The sequence below is a fragment of the Panthera uncia genome, chromosome B1 (genome assembly GCF_023721935.1).
Source record: "Panthera uncia isolate 11264 chromosome B1, Puncia_PCG_1.0, whole genome shotgun sequence".
Classification (NCBI taxonomy): Eukaryota; Metazoa; Chordata; class Mammalia; order Carnivora; family Felidae; genus Panthera; species Panthera uncia.
The window spans coordinates 132,920,216-132,936,602 of NC_064811.1; the positions used below are offsets into that span (position 1 = coordinate 132,920,216).

Here is a 16,387-nt window from a genome sequence, read left to right on the forward strand (position 1 = left end):
GGGGGGGGGGGGGGGGGGGGGGGGAGGGACAGGAAAGTGGGTGATGGGCATTGAGGAGGGCACCTGTTGGGATGAGCACTAGGTGTTGTATGGAAACAAATTTGACAATAAATTTCATTAAAAAATAAATAAATAAAAATCATCATCTAGTGACCCTTTCGTTTTTTGGATGAGGAAACTGAAATCTAGAGAGGTTAAGTGATTTGTTTGAGGTTTTAGGGCTAATTAATAGAAAATTAAACAGAAACCAGATCTGATTCCCAATCTTAGAATTTTTTTCTCTTAAAAAATGTTTTCAGCCTATTCCTGAGGAAAGCTAATTGAAAAAGAAATAATAATGTTCATAATTTTCATACAGCATATCAGTGCTTTCATGCCTTAAAAATTAAGAAAAATTATCTACCTCTGTGTGGTACAAGATGGTCTTCAACTTCTGTTGTACCTCGAATTACTACCCACTATACTATTTATCCACGGGATAAAGACAAGCGATGGGAAGGTAAGTAATAATTTCTGTAGAAGAGTCAAGGCTTTTCTAAATACTTTGTATCGTTTTGTGGAGAGAAATATTTTTCATGATAGTATAAAATCATCTAATAGTATTTCATAGCTTTACCAACACTATCACATATTGATATTGAGATAAGCAAATATCTGCTAAGTTTATAGTAGTAAATCCCAAAGCCGAAAGTTGGCTTCTAGAACCTAAAGTAAGATCTACACTGGAAAAGAACCTAACAGAACGTCCAATTAATACAATAATATACTTAGTATAATTTTCATGCAAAGCAGAGGGGCAATTTCTATAAGTAACGCTTAGCATAGTATAGTATTTGTAACCCAGTATGTGATTTTTATCAGATCATGTTCATCGCAGAATTTTCATGTATTTTTTTAAACATTTTTTTCCTTCCAGGAGTGAACATGGAGAGGTTTGCGGAAGAAGCAGATGTGGTTATCGTTGGCGCAGGCCCCGCAGGACTCTCTGCAGCAGTCCGTCTAAAGCAGCTGGCTACTAAACATGAAAAGGACATCCGTGTGTGTCTCGTAGAGAAAGCTGCTCAAATAGGAGCTCATACTCTCTCAGGGGCCTGCCTGGATCCACGTGCTTTTGAAGAATTATTCCCAGACTGGAAGGAGAAGGGAGTATGAAAAATTGGTTTTTATACAAAGCATAATCTTTATTCTATCTCTATTTCCAAATTATAGAATATGGAAAACCCTTTTCACATAATTCTACCTGTTAGAGGATTATTATAGATAGGTATTTTTTTAACTTAAAAAGAATGAAAAAAATTGAGTCCTGTCAGATTTTGAGGGTATTTCCTAACTTGTTCCATAGGTGTTTATATCATTGTTCTTATTAAAGCTGTCAATTTCCTGGAACAGTGCAATATGTAAAGCCAAAGAGGATAGTCTAACCAAATGGTCTAAAGAAAGAAATTAACATGGCCTCTCATAACCTAAGCAGAAAGGGCAATGGTATGATACGTAGAGAACTGTGTTAGTTTTACTGCTTTCATAATTTGTAGGACCTTGGTTAAAATCTTACACTTTACATGTCTTAGTTTTTTCTTCTATAAGATGGGTTATGTTATATCTGCCAACATTAGAATATTCACTACCTGTGAATATACTTTGTAAAGGTCAAAAATTATATGGTTTCTGTATTATTTCTGTATGGAGTAAATTGAATTCCAAAATTTTCATCTATGTTTTTCTTTCTAAAACACCAAGCTCAGGGCACTGGGGTGACTCACTCAGTCAGTTAAGTGTCTGACTTGGGCTCAGGATGGTGAGTTCAAGCCCCACATCGGCCTGCTATCTGCGCAAAGCCCACTTTGGATCCTCTGTTTCCCTCACTGTCTGCCCGTCCCTCGCTCTCGCACACTCTCCTGATCTCGCACGCTCTCCTGATCTCTCTCTCAAAAATAAATAAACACTAAAGAAAAGACTTTAAAATAAAAGATCAAGCTCCTTTAAACTAGAAATACTTTAGTTATACCTAATTAACTTCCTTTTTACAATATTGTATCAAAAATAGATCTCATTGAATTGCTATTGTATCAATTAGAAAAAGATTTTCTAAGCCCAACTGAGCAGATACAATCCATTACATACATGTTAATTGTCTGTATCCAAAGGAAAAATAAAATTTCTCTTCTGTTTTCATCAAGCAGGAAGTTACAACTTGGAGCAAGCACCTAGGCTAACCTCCCACAGAGAGAGGGAGACAGGAAGCCATGTCCAAGATGTCTCCAAGCCCCCCCCAACAAAGACATTTCTGGGATGTAAAACTGGCTTATTTAGGTTCTAAAAAGATTCCTAAACATCTCAAAGAGACAAAGAGGATTTATAGTTCCAAGTTTTCTAAAGGAAATGATGAAAGAAAAGTGAGGAAAGTAGTTCACTTTCCCTTTGACAGTTTTTTTTTTATTATTTCTATTTATCATTACAAATATGAACTAAAAATTTCCTTCTTTTTCCTTCTTTTGTTTTCAGGCTCCACTTAACACTCCCGTAACAGAAGACAGATTTGGAATTTTAACGGAGAAATACAGAATTCCAGTGCCAATTCTTCCAGGTAAGGTATGACAAATATTTGTAGTATCTTAGAATTCCATACGTGGAAGGAACTACATTTCATCTGGTGAAATCCCTTCCTCTTACAGATGAGAAAACTGAGGCCCAGAGATTTGAAGGACTTACCCAAAGTTATATAGCTAACTTGTAGTAAAACAAGAATAGAACCTGGTTCTTCGTCTTTATACTAGAACAATTGAGATAGCCTTGTAAGCCACTCAGAATTTTAATTTAGTGTTGTAATGTTTTTAATTTAGTGATTAGAATTTTTTCCAAAATTGTAGAAAATAAATGAAATTATGACCATTAGATAATGTGTATATTTACACAGAAATTATACATTGATTAGAATTTTTTAAATGTTTTATTTATTTTTTGGAAGAGAGAGCACAAGTGGGGAAGGGGCAGAGAGAGAGGGGGACAGAGGACCCGAAGCAGGCTCTGTGCTGACAGAAGCAAGCCCAATATGGGGCTCAAACTCACGAACCATGAGATCATGACCTGAGCCGAAGTCGGCCACTCAACTAACTGAGCCACCCAGGCACCCCTATATTGATTAGAATTTTTAAGTTAAGTATTTATGTATTTTATTTAGATATTTTATTGATAAAATGTCAGACTGATAAGCATATATTTGTAGGTCTTCCAATGAATAATCATGGCAATTACATTGTCCGCTTGGGACATTTAGTAAGCTGGATGGGAGAACAAGCAGAAGCCCTTGGTGTTGAAGTATACCCTGGTTATGCTGCTGCTGAGGTTTGTACAGCTTTATTTTGGTTTTAATATTTATAAGAATCTCTTTTCTTTTGAATATAAACCAAGGATAGTACAAATGTAAAGAAATAGATATTTTAGAAAAGCCATGGAATTTCAGAATTGTAAGATTAGAAGGAATCGTGAAAAGATCTAATCCAAAGAGTACTTGAATTCCTTATTTTGTACCTTCATCAAGTGATTGTCTAATTTACAATTGAACACCATCAGGAGTGAAATAATCTCTATCTGATGTTTGGATTGTTGATAATACTCTCTTATATTGAATAGAAATATATCTTCTGTTTCACACCATGTAGAACAAATCTGTGCCCTCTTCCAAGGACAGTTTTCCAATTATAATTATGCCCTCCTCTCTTCTTCCTCACTTTCACTCTGGTGTTTTTTCTTTCGTAGGTTAAATATTCTCAGTTTTTTCAACCATAATGTTACATAGTTTGAGTTCCTTCAGTATTCCTCAGTGCCCTGAGATTCTTCCCTTTTTATCCTCTTCATAAAGCGGCACCCCAAATGAAAAAACTGCTTCAAGAGAAGAGCTGTTGCCTTCTTCATTCTGGAATCTGTTCTGTTTCTCTCAAAATAACTCTTTTGGCAAGCATACCATACTATTGATTTGCACTGAGTGTTATTGGGGAAATGATTAAAAATGAAATCCCTTACTGGGGCTCCTGTGTAGCTCAGTTGGTTAAGCCTCTGACTCTTGATTTCTGCTCCAGTCATGATCTCAAAGTTCGTGAGTTCGAGCCCCACGTCAGGCTCTGCGATCACAGTACAGAGCCTGCCTGGGATTCTCTCTCTCCCCCTCTCTCTGCTCCTTCCCTACTCATGCTCTCTATCTCTCAAAATAAATAAAAATAGATAGATAGATAGATAGATAAAACAAAATCTCCTACAAACCCAGAAAAATCTGTATAAGTTATAAAAAAAAGTTTTATTATTTAATGAGCATTAAACCAAGACTGCAATGCATGTCACAGGCAGTCTGCTAGGGAGATTGCCAAAACAGAAAGAAATATCATTCTCTCACATAGCCACACAGATACAATCCATTACATATAGTTTAAGTGTCTTTATCCAGAGGAAAAATAAAATTTCTTGTATCTTTTTGACAAGCAGGAAGTTATAACTTAGAACCAAGCACCTAGCCCAGACTCCCACAGAGACAGGGAAATAGGACACCATTCTCCATGGTGTTCACATTTCAAATATGTCTCCATATTTGGAGAAACACATTTCTGAGATGCAGATCTGACAGGAGTCTTAAATAAGACTTTTAAAAACATTCCTATATCTCAGAGAGACATAGAAAGGGTTTACAGCTAAGTTTTCTAAAGGAAAGAATTGGAAGAATCGGCAGGAGGGGGAGGGGAGTTCTTTTGTTTTCGGCCTCAGGGAAAATTGAAAAAAAAAATTTTTTAAGTTTTTTTATTCAGAGAGAGAAAACGAGCTGGGGAGGGGCAGAGAGAGAAGGGGACAGAGGATCCAAAGCCAGCTCTGTGCTGACAGCAGAGAGCCTGATGCAGGGCTTGAATTCACGAGCGAAGCTGTGAGATCATGACCTGAGCCAAAGTCAGACACTTAACTGACTGAGCCACCCAAGTGCCCCTCAAAAATTTTTTAAATTTATTTTTACCCTTACAATATGTAAGTCAAATAAAACATGTAAGTCCCTGTATTATACTTGGTGCTATACTAATTTTTGTTTTCCCAGCTCATATATATGCATTTGGGTTTTTAGACCCAAATGTGGGGTTTTGCATTTTCCTTATTAAAATATTCTTGACTGGGATCAGTGTAAAAGTCACACTTTGTAGAATCTATGATTTTTACTTTTTGTGAACAGACACACACATATACACATAGTCTCTTACACTTTTCTTCTTTTCCTCACTCCATTAAAGATCATCATCAATAGATTAATGATCTGTTTGTTGGGTTTCTTTGTACTCTGAGTCAGACTTCAGTTCTAGTTCAAAGCCACATTCTACAGTTGATTCATTTTTAGGGTAAGAAATAAAATATTTATATGTTTTTCTTTTCATGTCCATTGCTGCTAATCCTTGTTTCATCTTTTCACACCTGTGCTTTCTGTGTGATCTAGTGTACGTTTTGTACTTCCTTTCTCAAGAGCATTTTTCTCCATAGGGGAATCGGAAGCCAAGTAAGGGTTACAGAGGATTGATTGCTATTTCTCATTCTCAGAATTACCCTTTTGACCAGTTTTTGCCAATCCTTCTTGCTCCAGAAATAAACTTTGATCACCTTTGGGCTGTCTTGAGCCTCTTTCTGTTTTGTTTTGTGGTTTCATTTTCTTTGGTGTTTTGTTTTTGTTTTTTTTTTTTGGTGGGGGGAGGGGGTCTTAGCTCATTTGGAACAGAGGCTTTCCTGACACTATTGTCTTCCCACCCACACTGATGGTCTTCATTTGTTACAGGCCCTGATTTCAGGTTCTGTATACGTGTTTTTGATATCTGATCTCTTCAGAGAGCTTTTTGTTTATTGTTACTGGTTTCTTTAGTGACCTCTGTAGTAGCTTACCACTTTTCTTCTTCAAAAAGTTGTGGCATTTCTTTCATTTCCAACTGTTAGAGCTGTGTTCTTTTATATGCTAGAAGGGAGTATCTTTAAAACATGTGTCTTTTTTTTTTTGCCTAAATGTTTTAAAGCCTATATTTCTGTAGTCTAGAGAACATGCTCACTTTCTTAAAAATCTAAGACTGTTTATTGTTTCTTTTCAAGGTGGTTGTGAATCCTAGGTGATAACAAAATATGTTTTCATTTTAGGTCCTTTTTCATGAAGATAGTAGTGTAAAGGGGATTGCCACTAACGATGTAGGGATACAAAAGGATGGTGCCCCAAAGGTAAACATCTTAACAGTTATGAGCTTAACAAACTGACAAACAAAACAAAGAAGAGAATCAACTTAAATGCAATAATTTAGTTTTGATACAGAGTGTATGCTAATAGTGTGTGTTAGAATATGATTAATGTGGGGGTGCCTGGGTGACTCAGTCGGTTAAGTGTCCGACTTCAGCTCAGGTCACGATCTCACGGTCCGTGAGTTCGAGCCCCGCGTCGGGCTCTGGGCTGATGGCTCAGAGCCTGGAGCCTGCTTCCGATTCTGTGTCTCCCGCTCTCTCTGCCCCTCCCCCGTTCATGCTCTGTCTCTCTGTCTCAAAAATAAATAAACGTTAAAAAAAAAAAAAAAAGAATATGATTAATGTGGAATTTTTCTCTTGTTAAAAAATACAGAAGCAAAAAAAAAAACAAAATACAGAAGCATTTTTGAACTATGACTTAGCTGTGACTTAGTCAAGCTAAGGCTTAGACAAGTCAATATAATGTGTTTAAGAATACTTTTTTAAAGAGAAAAACATGACTCGTACAAATATAAAACAAACATGTGACAGATTTTATTTTACTCATTAATAAATGACAGACTCAGTGAGCAGTTCAAGGAGAATTCAAAAAACATACCCATGTGTAGGTCATCAGTAAACTGCATTGCCACTTCCACAATTTTCATTTCTATGGACAAGAGTCATTTGTATTACTATCAGTCATGTTGATAGAGTCTTTGACATGATTTTAATATCTTTTGGTAAATATTAAACTGATTGCTTTCCTTTCATTCAGGTATAATCCTGGTTGGTTTTCAGGTTTTTACAACTTTTATTTTTGAATTTGCAAAGAAAAGCTCTAAGGGGATGGATCCATAAGATTCCCTGGAAAGGACAAGGAAAAAAAAAAACACATTGCTTTCCTGTAACAATAGGACAAAACACAAATTAACATCTCAATAAATTAATTTGTCAATTCATATTTATGTGTTTATTGTCTTAATTTCTCAACTAGATCATAAGCTCCATGAGGGCAGAGATCATGGAGGGTTACTCCAGTACCTACCGTATAGTACCAGGTAATATCAGGTCCTCAATAAATATTTGTTAATTTGGAATTTATCCTTCCTTCTGACATTCTTGAACAGAATTGGGAATCTTGTATTGAGTCTCCCTGCAGATGTTCCTGTTTCTTACTGCTTCCTGCCTAGAAATAAGCAAATGGCAAAGCTTTGGAGTCTTACCTACTTCATTGTTCTTCTAAGGGTTTGACCAGATTCATCAGAATTATATGAGGTCTGGGACTCAGTGTGTCCTATAGTAGGGCCCAAGAAGTTTTTTCTTTTTGTTTTTGGTTTGTTTTTAATGCTTATTTTTGAGAGTGCAAGGGAGGGGCAGAGAGAGAGACATAGGATTGGAAGCGGTCTCTGCACTCACAGCACCAGTATTGTAAGAATATATATATACGAGGGTGTATGTTTTATAAACATTGTTTTTGATCACAAATAAACTGGAAACAGAGTTAATGGTTATTATGCATTAGCAGAATAGGTGAATAAGCTATGGTATTTCCACATGGACTACTATACAGCCTTTGAAAAGAAAAATTTGAACTATACAGTGACTTGAAAAGATTTTCATGAAGTAGTATTGAGAAAAGATACAGAACAGTTTGTATTATATGATCTTATTTTTTGTAGAATAAATCAAGAATCGAAAAATTTTAAGTGTATATGTATCTCAGAATATATGTATGTTTATGTATTTGGGTAAAACTGTACATACTAGATTGTTAATATGGTTTATGGATGAGGTATAATAAAAGGAAGCAGACAAGAACAAAATAAAAAGGTACTGAGTGAGAGTACTTATAGGATGTGTATGCAAGTGTAATATACATGATGCATTATTATGACACTAGTAAGTATTGCTCAAGAAAAAAAAGTTACCAGTAAGCATGTGAGAGATGTTCAGAATTTCTAGTAACCAAAGAAATTAGTTTATTGTTAAATTAATGAGATAATTCTTACCATTCAGACCGAAAATATTTAGCACCAAGTATATTCATGTAAGAAATGCTTTATAATAGTGAAACACACTGGAACGGTGTGATTGTCCCACTATTGAGAATTGTTTGAAAAATTAGGGGACTCTATTCAAGCATTAAAACTGAATGCTATAGGAGGACGCCTGGGTGGCTCAGTCAGTTAACTTTATCAAGACTCTTGATTTCAGCCTAGGCCATAATCTCACAGTTTGTGGGATCGAACCCCACATCATGCTTTGTGCTGACAGCACGGAGCCTGCTTGGGATTCTTTCTCTCCCTTTCTATGCCCCTCCCCCTGCTTGCTCTCTCTCTCCATCAAAATAAATAAATAAATAAATATTTTTAAAAAATGAATGCCTTATTTGGTTTATATTGCCTTAGACAAATCACTAACGTGAAAGCAGTTATAAAACAGTTTGTCAGTGTAAAACTACTATCTGTATGAATGTCTGCACACACACATACATGCAAGCAAAATGAATAGAGAAATATCAGAAAAGATATGCTTCATAAGAGACTTTCCTGATTATTCTGTATTCCTTTATTAAGTAACTTTATTGAGTATCTACATTATGGTAGGTGTTAAGTGCAAAATATATACAGCAAAAAAGAAGTAAAGACTTTAATTGTAGCTTTTTTTCTACTTGGAAAAAAATTTCAGTTTTATAATATACATTGAACAATAGAGGACAAGTATAATTAAAGTGAAAAACAAGTAGCTAAAGAGTATATTTGGTATGATTGTGTTAGAAGGATATAAATAGGCTCTGTATAATTTTTTATTCATGGAAATTTTCTGGGATGATTCACAAGAAAACTATTAACTGTTTTTTGCTTCAGATGATGAGACTGGAAAATTGAGCAGGGGGAAATGGCTTTTCACTTTATTTTCACTTGGAGAGAATTTTTTTAGCAGGAGATGCTGTATTTCCTTTTTAATTCTTATGCATTCATTCAGGTACTTTGGAAGTTATAAAGAAAAATACAACAGAGACACAGGATATATTATAACATTTTAAATTAGATTCCACTGACAGCACTACCTAGTTTTATTTCTAGGGTTATGTATTTGTACTGTTTCTTCCATACCTGAATCATGGTTCAATTCAAAACTGACCAGACAACTGATGAATGGATGAAGAAATTGTGGTTTATATACATAATGGAATACTACTTGGCAATGAGAAAGAATGAAATATGGCCCTTTGTAGCAACGTGGATGGAACTGGAGAGTGTTACGCTGAGTGAACTAAGTCATACAGAGAAAGACAGATACCATATGTTTTCACTCTTATGTGGATCCTAAGAAACTTAACAGAAGACCATGGGGGAGGGGAAGGAGAAAAAAAAAAAAAGGTTAGAGAGGGAGGAAGCCAAAACATAAGAGACTCTTAAAAACTGAGAACAAACTGAGGTTTCATGGGGGTGGGAGGGAGGGGAAGGGAGGTGATGGGTATTGAGGAGGGCACCTGTTGGGATGAGCACTGGGTGTTGTATGGAAACCAATTTGACAATAAATTTCATATTAAAAAAAAACTGACTAGAATATGAGTATTTTTTAAATTGTCAAATGTTGCAATTTAACATTTTTGTTTTTTAGACAACATTTGAGCGAGGACTAGAACTACATGCCAAAGTTACAATTTTTGCAGAGGGTTGCCATGGACATCTAGCCAAGCAACTATATAAGAAGTTTGATTTGAGAGCCAATTGTGATCCCCAAACCTATGGAATTGGACTCAAGGAGGTATCCTGATTTGTTTTTTGTAATTTTCATTTTGAAACATGGAATTTAAACTTGTTTGTGTTGTTATGTAGTTTATAACATTGATATAATTTTATAGTTGTTATATTTTTCCTTGACTTGAGATGTTCATTATGACTAAAAAGATTTCAGATATTTTTTAAGGGGCTAGAAAGTACTGCTAATCAAATTCCATTATTATCTAAATTGTATCTACATGTAATTGTTTTATCAAATGTTGCTTGAAGGGTGCCTGGGTGGCTCATTCGGTTAAGGATCTGACTGTTTCAGCTCAGGTCATGATCTCACAGTTCATGGAATCGAGCCCTGCATCGGGCTCTCCACTGACAGCCTAGAGCCTGCTTGGGATTCTCTCTCTCTGCCCCTTCCCTGCTTGTATTCTCTCTCTCAAAATAAATAACTAAATAAACTTTTTTTAAAAAATGTTGTTTGAAATCAAAGTCTTGAACTTAAATATTTTTTTAAGTTTATTTATTTGGGGAGAGAGAGGGAGCGAACGGGGGAGGGGCAGAGAGAGAAAGAATCCCAAAGCAGGCTCCACACTGTCAGTGCAGAGCCCAGCGTGGGGCTCGGGCTCATAAACTGTGAGATCATGACGTGAGCCAAAATCAAGAGTCAGATGCTCAACCAACTGACCCACCCAGGCACCCCAAAAATACTTGTAATATTAATTTTTTTCATTATAATGCCATCTGCCCAAATAAGATTTGACCTGATACCCTATGCTGTTTGTAGGGTGACCGCATCTAACAAGAATTGTTTCTTCAAAATTGCACTGTGAAGATAATTTAGTTTATGAAATATATACTCAGCCATAGTATATTGATTTGAAACCTAAAATTTAATTAGGTTAAGTATTGTATATATTCTCAGTTTATCCGATCTCTGTTTTCCCAAACCTTGTGCTTATTAGAGTGTAAAAGATTAATTATAACGCTTTTGTTTAATTTTTTTTAGGGTAAAGCTCAGAAAGTTTCAAATTCCATATATAACTAGATTTATTGTGAGTAAAGGCTTAATTGTTTTGGTAGGTTGCAGATAGCACATAACGTTATCTGATTTTTAAATAATATTTCAGATGGAAATTGTTTAAAATTAAAACGAACCATTCTGAAAATAGATGAGCAATTTTTTTCATTTGGGGGGGTAGTGCAGGAAAGCATAAACTATATTATTGAAGAATAACATATGTAAAGCAACAGGTCTTAAGTGTACAGCTCAAGTAATTCTTGTAAGGTGAACACACCCATGTAACCACCAGCCAGATCAAGATACAGAACATTACCAGCACCCCAGAAGTTTTCCTCATCTCTTCAGGGTGTTTCCTATAGACTTCATAACTTTTCTGACCAGTTTCCTTTAGTCCGGTTTATCATGCTGCAGTTTGATATAATTTTCTTTGATATGCAAAGTACTTTTTTTGTGTTTCTCAGTGTATTACTTTTTTTGTGTATTACAGTCTTTGACTTGAAACTTTCATAACTAAGACATAAAACTTGGCAAGTTGTATATATTGTGGTGATAGAAAATATTTAATACTCTAGGGCTTTTTTTTTTTTTTAAGTTATGGATTATTGATGAAAAGAAGTGGAAACCTGGAAGAGTAGATCACACTGTTGGTTGGCCCTTGGACAGACATACTTATGGAGGCTCTTTCCTCTACCATTTAAATGAAGGTGAACCCCTGGTAGCTCTTGGTTTTGTGGTAAGTTACATGGCCAATATGGAAAATTCTGTTAGAGTCATTGGATCATCAGTGTTATGAAATCTGCAGCATGTAAAATGCTTTTTACTTAAAAAAAAAAAAATGCTTTTCATTTAAAGGTCCCTTTCTAACTTTGTCAGTCTGTAAAGTGCTTGTGGCTATTACTGGCATTATAGTCTATAGCTTTTTAAACACTATAAATATACTTTACATATACTTTAGGAATCATAGCTACTAAATGCCCAACACAATGCTAGATGCTTCACTGAGAATTCTAAGTTTCATAATAATCCTAAGAAGTAGGTGTATCCTTATTTTACTGACAGGACACTGAAGTCCAAACAAGTTAAACAACTCTCTCAAATACACCCATGAAATGACAAGAGGCAGGATTCACACCTGAGTCTGTGTGACTTCAAAGCCCATTTTCCACTTAGGCATGCTGTCACTAAAAATGAAAGCAGCACTGGGTTTGAATCTATAACTTTTATTTATTTATTTTATTTTTTCAATATATGAAATTTATTGTCAAATTGGTTTCCATACAACACCCAGCGCTCATTCCAAAAGGTGCTCTCCTCAATATCCATCACCCACTCTCCCCTCCCTCCCACCCCCCATCAACCCTCAGTTTGTTCTCAGTTTTTAAGAGTCTCTTATGCTTTGGCTCTCTCCCACTCTAACCTCTTTTGTTTTTTTTTTTTCCTTCCCCTCCCCCATGGGTTTCTGTTAAGTTTCTCAGGATCCACATAAGAGTGAAAACATATGGTATCTGTCTTTCTCTGTATGGCTTATTTCACTTAGCATCACACTCTCCAGTTCCATCCATGTTGCTACAAAGGGCCATATTTCATTCTTTCTCATGGCCACGTAGTATTCCATTGTGTATATAAACCACAATTTCTTTATCCATTCATCAGTTGATGGACATTTCAGGTCTTTCCATAATTTGGCTATTCTTGAGAGTGCTGCTATAAACATTGGGGTACAAGTGCCCCTATGCATCAGCACTCCTGTATCCCTTGGGTCAATTCCTAGCAGTGCTACTGCTGGGTCATAGGGTAGGTCTATTTTTAATTTTCTGAGGAACCTCCACACTGTTTTCCAGAGTGGCTGCACCAGTTTGCATTCCCACCAACCGTGCAAGAGGGTTCCCGTTTCTCCACATCCTCTCCAGCATCTATAGTCTCCTGATTTGTTCATTTTGGCCACTCTGACTGGCGTGAGATGATATCTGAGTGTGGTTTTGATTTGTATTTCCCTGATGAGGAGCGACGTTGAGCATCTTTTCATGTGCCTGTTGGCCATCCGGATGTCTTCTTTAGAGAAGTGTCTATTCATGTTTTCTGCCCATTTCTTCACTGGGTTTTTTTTCAGGTGTGGAGTTTGGTGAGCTCTTTATAGATTTTGGATACTAGCCCTTTGTCCGATACGTCATTTGCAAGTATCTTTTCCCATTCCGTTGGTTGCCTTGTAGTTTTGTTGGTTGTTTCCTTTGCTGTGCAGAAGCTTTTTATCTTCATAAGGTCCCAGTAGTTCATTTTTGCTTTTAATTCCCTCGCCTTTGGGGATGTGTCAAGTAAGAAATTGCTAAGACTGAGGTCAGAGAGGTCTTTTCCTGCTTTCTCCTCTAGGGTTTTGATGGTTTCCTGTCTCACATTCAGATCCTTTATCCATTTTGAGTTTATTTTTGTGAATGGTGTGAGAAAAGTGTGAATGGTCTAGTTTCAATCTTCTGCATGTTGCTGTCCAGTTCTCCCAGCACCATTTGTTAAAGAGACTGTCTTTTTTCCATTGGATGTTCTTTCCTGCTTTGTCAAAGATTAGTTGGCCATACGTTTGTGCGTCTAGTTCTGGGGTTTCTATTCTATTCCACTGGTCTATGTGTCTGTTTTTGTGCCAATACCATGCTGTCTTGATGATTACAGCTTTGTAGTAGAGGCTAAAGTCTGGGATTGTGATGCCTCCTGCTTTGGTCTTCTTCAAAATTACTTTGGCTATTCGGGGTCTTTTGTGGTTCCATACAAATTTTAGGATTGCTTGTTCTAGCTTCGAGAAGAATGCTGGTGCAATTTTGATTGGGATTGCATTGAATGTGTAGATAGCTTTGGGTAGTATTGACATTTTAATAATATTTATTCTTCCAATCCATGAGCACGGAATGTTTTTCCATTTCTTTATATCTTCTTCAATTTCCTTCATAAGCTTTCTATAGTTTTCAGCATATAGATCTTTTACATCTTTGGTTAGATTTATCCCTAGGTATTTTATGCTTCTTGGTGCAATTGTGAATGGGATCAGTTTCTTTATTTGTCTTTCTGTTGCTTCATTATTAGTGTATAAGAATGCAACTGATTTCTGTACATTGATTTTGTATCCTGCAACTTTGCTAAATTCATGTATCAGTTCTAGCAGACTTCTGGTGGAGTCTGTTGGATTTTCCATGTATAATATTATGTCATCCTCTTCCGTGGACCTCTCGTCTACGCTTGGCTCCAGAGAATCCGTTCTGCTAGTCTTCTGGCTATTTTCTGGGTTATTTAGGCAGGTGTAGGTGGAATCTAAGTGATCAGCAGGACGCGGTGAACCCAGCGTCCTCTTACGCCGCCATCTTCCCCTCAAAAAAATCTATAACTTTTAAATGTAAGCATTTTCTCCCTTTTTGACCACTTATGTCTGCGGTAAATTACATCTTGAACCTTGCAAGGAATGGAAAAAATAAAGTTACTGCGCCTTGCAGTTGGTCGCAACTTTATAATTTAATGTCATAATTAGACTTGTATGTGATACATTAAGTTTTTGCATTATTGGTGTTTTTTGACAGATAGCCAAGTGTTCAGTATATCATTTTTGTATAGTTATTCCAGTGACTTAATTTTTTGAGAGCAAAAAAGTTTTGGGTATTAATTTTAGCGTTTTGATAATGCCTTGTAAAATGTAGCCTCTAATATTTCTTGTCTTCTTTTTTTCTAAGTATGATTACATTCTGTTTCTTCATTTGTGCCTTAGTAGCACCACATATAGTTTATTAGTTTATTACCAGAGTGGGTATTGATACATGAAAAATAATTACAGCTCCTTTCGTAGAAACATAATGTTAGCCACTTACCTACAAATACTTTTCTAATTTGAACTTTTATTTACAGAGCACAAAGATTTATTAATATGGTCTACATTTTTAAAGTTTGGCCAAATACAAACACATGGTATCCTTTTGTTTGCCCTTTCTTTTCCAAACAGATTTTATTCAGTTAGGTTTGAGTTACTGCCTATAGTTCTCCAAGTATTATTGAGCACTCTTAAGAAACTTAATGCTTTCTCATAAATATTGCTCACATTTTAGTTTGATATAATTTGAAATAAAAATGTCTATATAAACTTACTAAATTTAAATATAAAAATTTTAAGGTTGGTCTAGACTACCAGAATCCATATCTGAGCCCATTTAGAGAGTTCCAGAGGTGGAAACACCATCCCAGCATTCAGCCGACATTGGAAGGTGGAAAAAGAATTGCATATGGGGCCAGAGCTCTGAATGAAGGTGGCTTTCAGGTAACAAAATTTTTTATTTATTTCTGTATTATAAAGTAAACATTGAAAATATAATGTAACAAATTTAGATAAAGAATAGAAAATTATAGAAAGAAACTTTTAAGCAGAGCATCTAGTGTTTATAAAACTGTGTCAGGGCGCCTGGGTGGCGCAGTCGGTTAAGCGTCCGACTTCAGCCAGGTCACGATCTCGCGGTCGGTGAGTTCGAGCCCCGCGTCAGGCTCTGGGCTGATGGCTCGGAGCCTGGAGCCTGTTTCCGATTCTGTGTCTCCCTCTCTCTCTGCCCCTCCCCCGTTCATGCTCTGTCTCTCTCTGTCCCAAAAATAAAAATAAAAAAAAAAAAAAATGTTGAAAAAAAAAAAACTGTGTCACACCATAGTTTAAATTAAATTACACTGTGAGTTTAGTTTTAAGAATATATTGATTTCTTGAGATAAATTTATAGGCTTCTTGTTGGTTGCTTGGTTTTTAACCCGAAAATTAAAACCGTATGATCCAAGATAGTTTCCATTACTCCTTAGCAGCAAGGAAACAAAGACAGATTTAGTTTTCCACAAAGGTAGTTAATTAATCCCAACTACCTAATAACAGTCATGCCTTTTAGGTGGCCTCTGTCAAGCTTTTACCCTGAATTGTTCTATTTTAGTATATGTTCAAAATAAACCTTACCAAATGCAGTTAATGTATTAATTATATATAAACAATGAAATAAGCAATAATAAAAGCTGTTAGTACTATTGTAAAAATATTAAACATGTAAGATGATCTTAAAAATTAGCTCTAAAATCTATACCAAGGGATTTGAAGCAAGTTACATATCCTCTCTGGCTTTATGGGATCATGTGTAAAATGAAGATGATCCCTTCTGTCTCTAATATTCTAGGAATCTAGAACTATCTTAGAGATTGGACATTTTTTTTTGTTTTTAATTCTGTTGTAAAAGTAACAGATAATAGAAAATGGGGGGAGGGGCGCCTGGGTGGCTCAGTTGGTTGAGCATCCAACTGGGCTCAGGTCATGATCTCATGGTTCGGGAGTTTGATCCCTGTGTCGGGCTCTGTCTGACAGCTCAGAACCTGGAGCCTGCTTCAGATTCTGTGTCTCCCTCTCTCTCTG

At 36.0% G+C, this 16,387-nt stretch overlaps 1 protein-coding gene across 2 annotated transcripts in view; it reads left to right on the forward strand.

Annotated features, from left to right (window-relative positions):
* ETFDH (electron transfer flavoprotein dehydrogenase) overlaps positions 1 to 16,387 on the forward strand; it is a 33,804-nt gene that overhangs the window by 8,908 nt on the left and 8,509 nt on the right. For both annotated transcript variants that reach the window (XM_049631237.1, XM_049631236.1), the window contains 8 exons: positions 359 to 499; positions 917 to 1,146; positions 2,503 to 2,584; positions 3,224 to 3,342; positions 6,145 to 6,222; positions 9,850 to 9,996; positions 11,579 to 11,719; positions 15,128 to 15,271. In XM_049631237.1, coding sequence (XP_049487194.1) covers positions 359 to 499; positions 917 to 1,146; positions 2,503 to 2,584; positions 3,224 to 3,342; positions 6,145 to 6,222; positions 9,850 to 9,996; positions 11,579 to 11,719; positions 15,128 to 15,271 — 1,082 coding nt within the window. The remainder of the gene's footprint in view (positions 1 to 358; positions 500 to 916; positions 1,147 to 2,502; positions 2,585 to 3,223; positions 3,343 to 6,144; positions 6,223 to 9,849; positions 9,997 to 11,578; positions 11,720 to 15,127; positions 15,272 to 16,387) is intronic.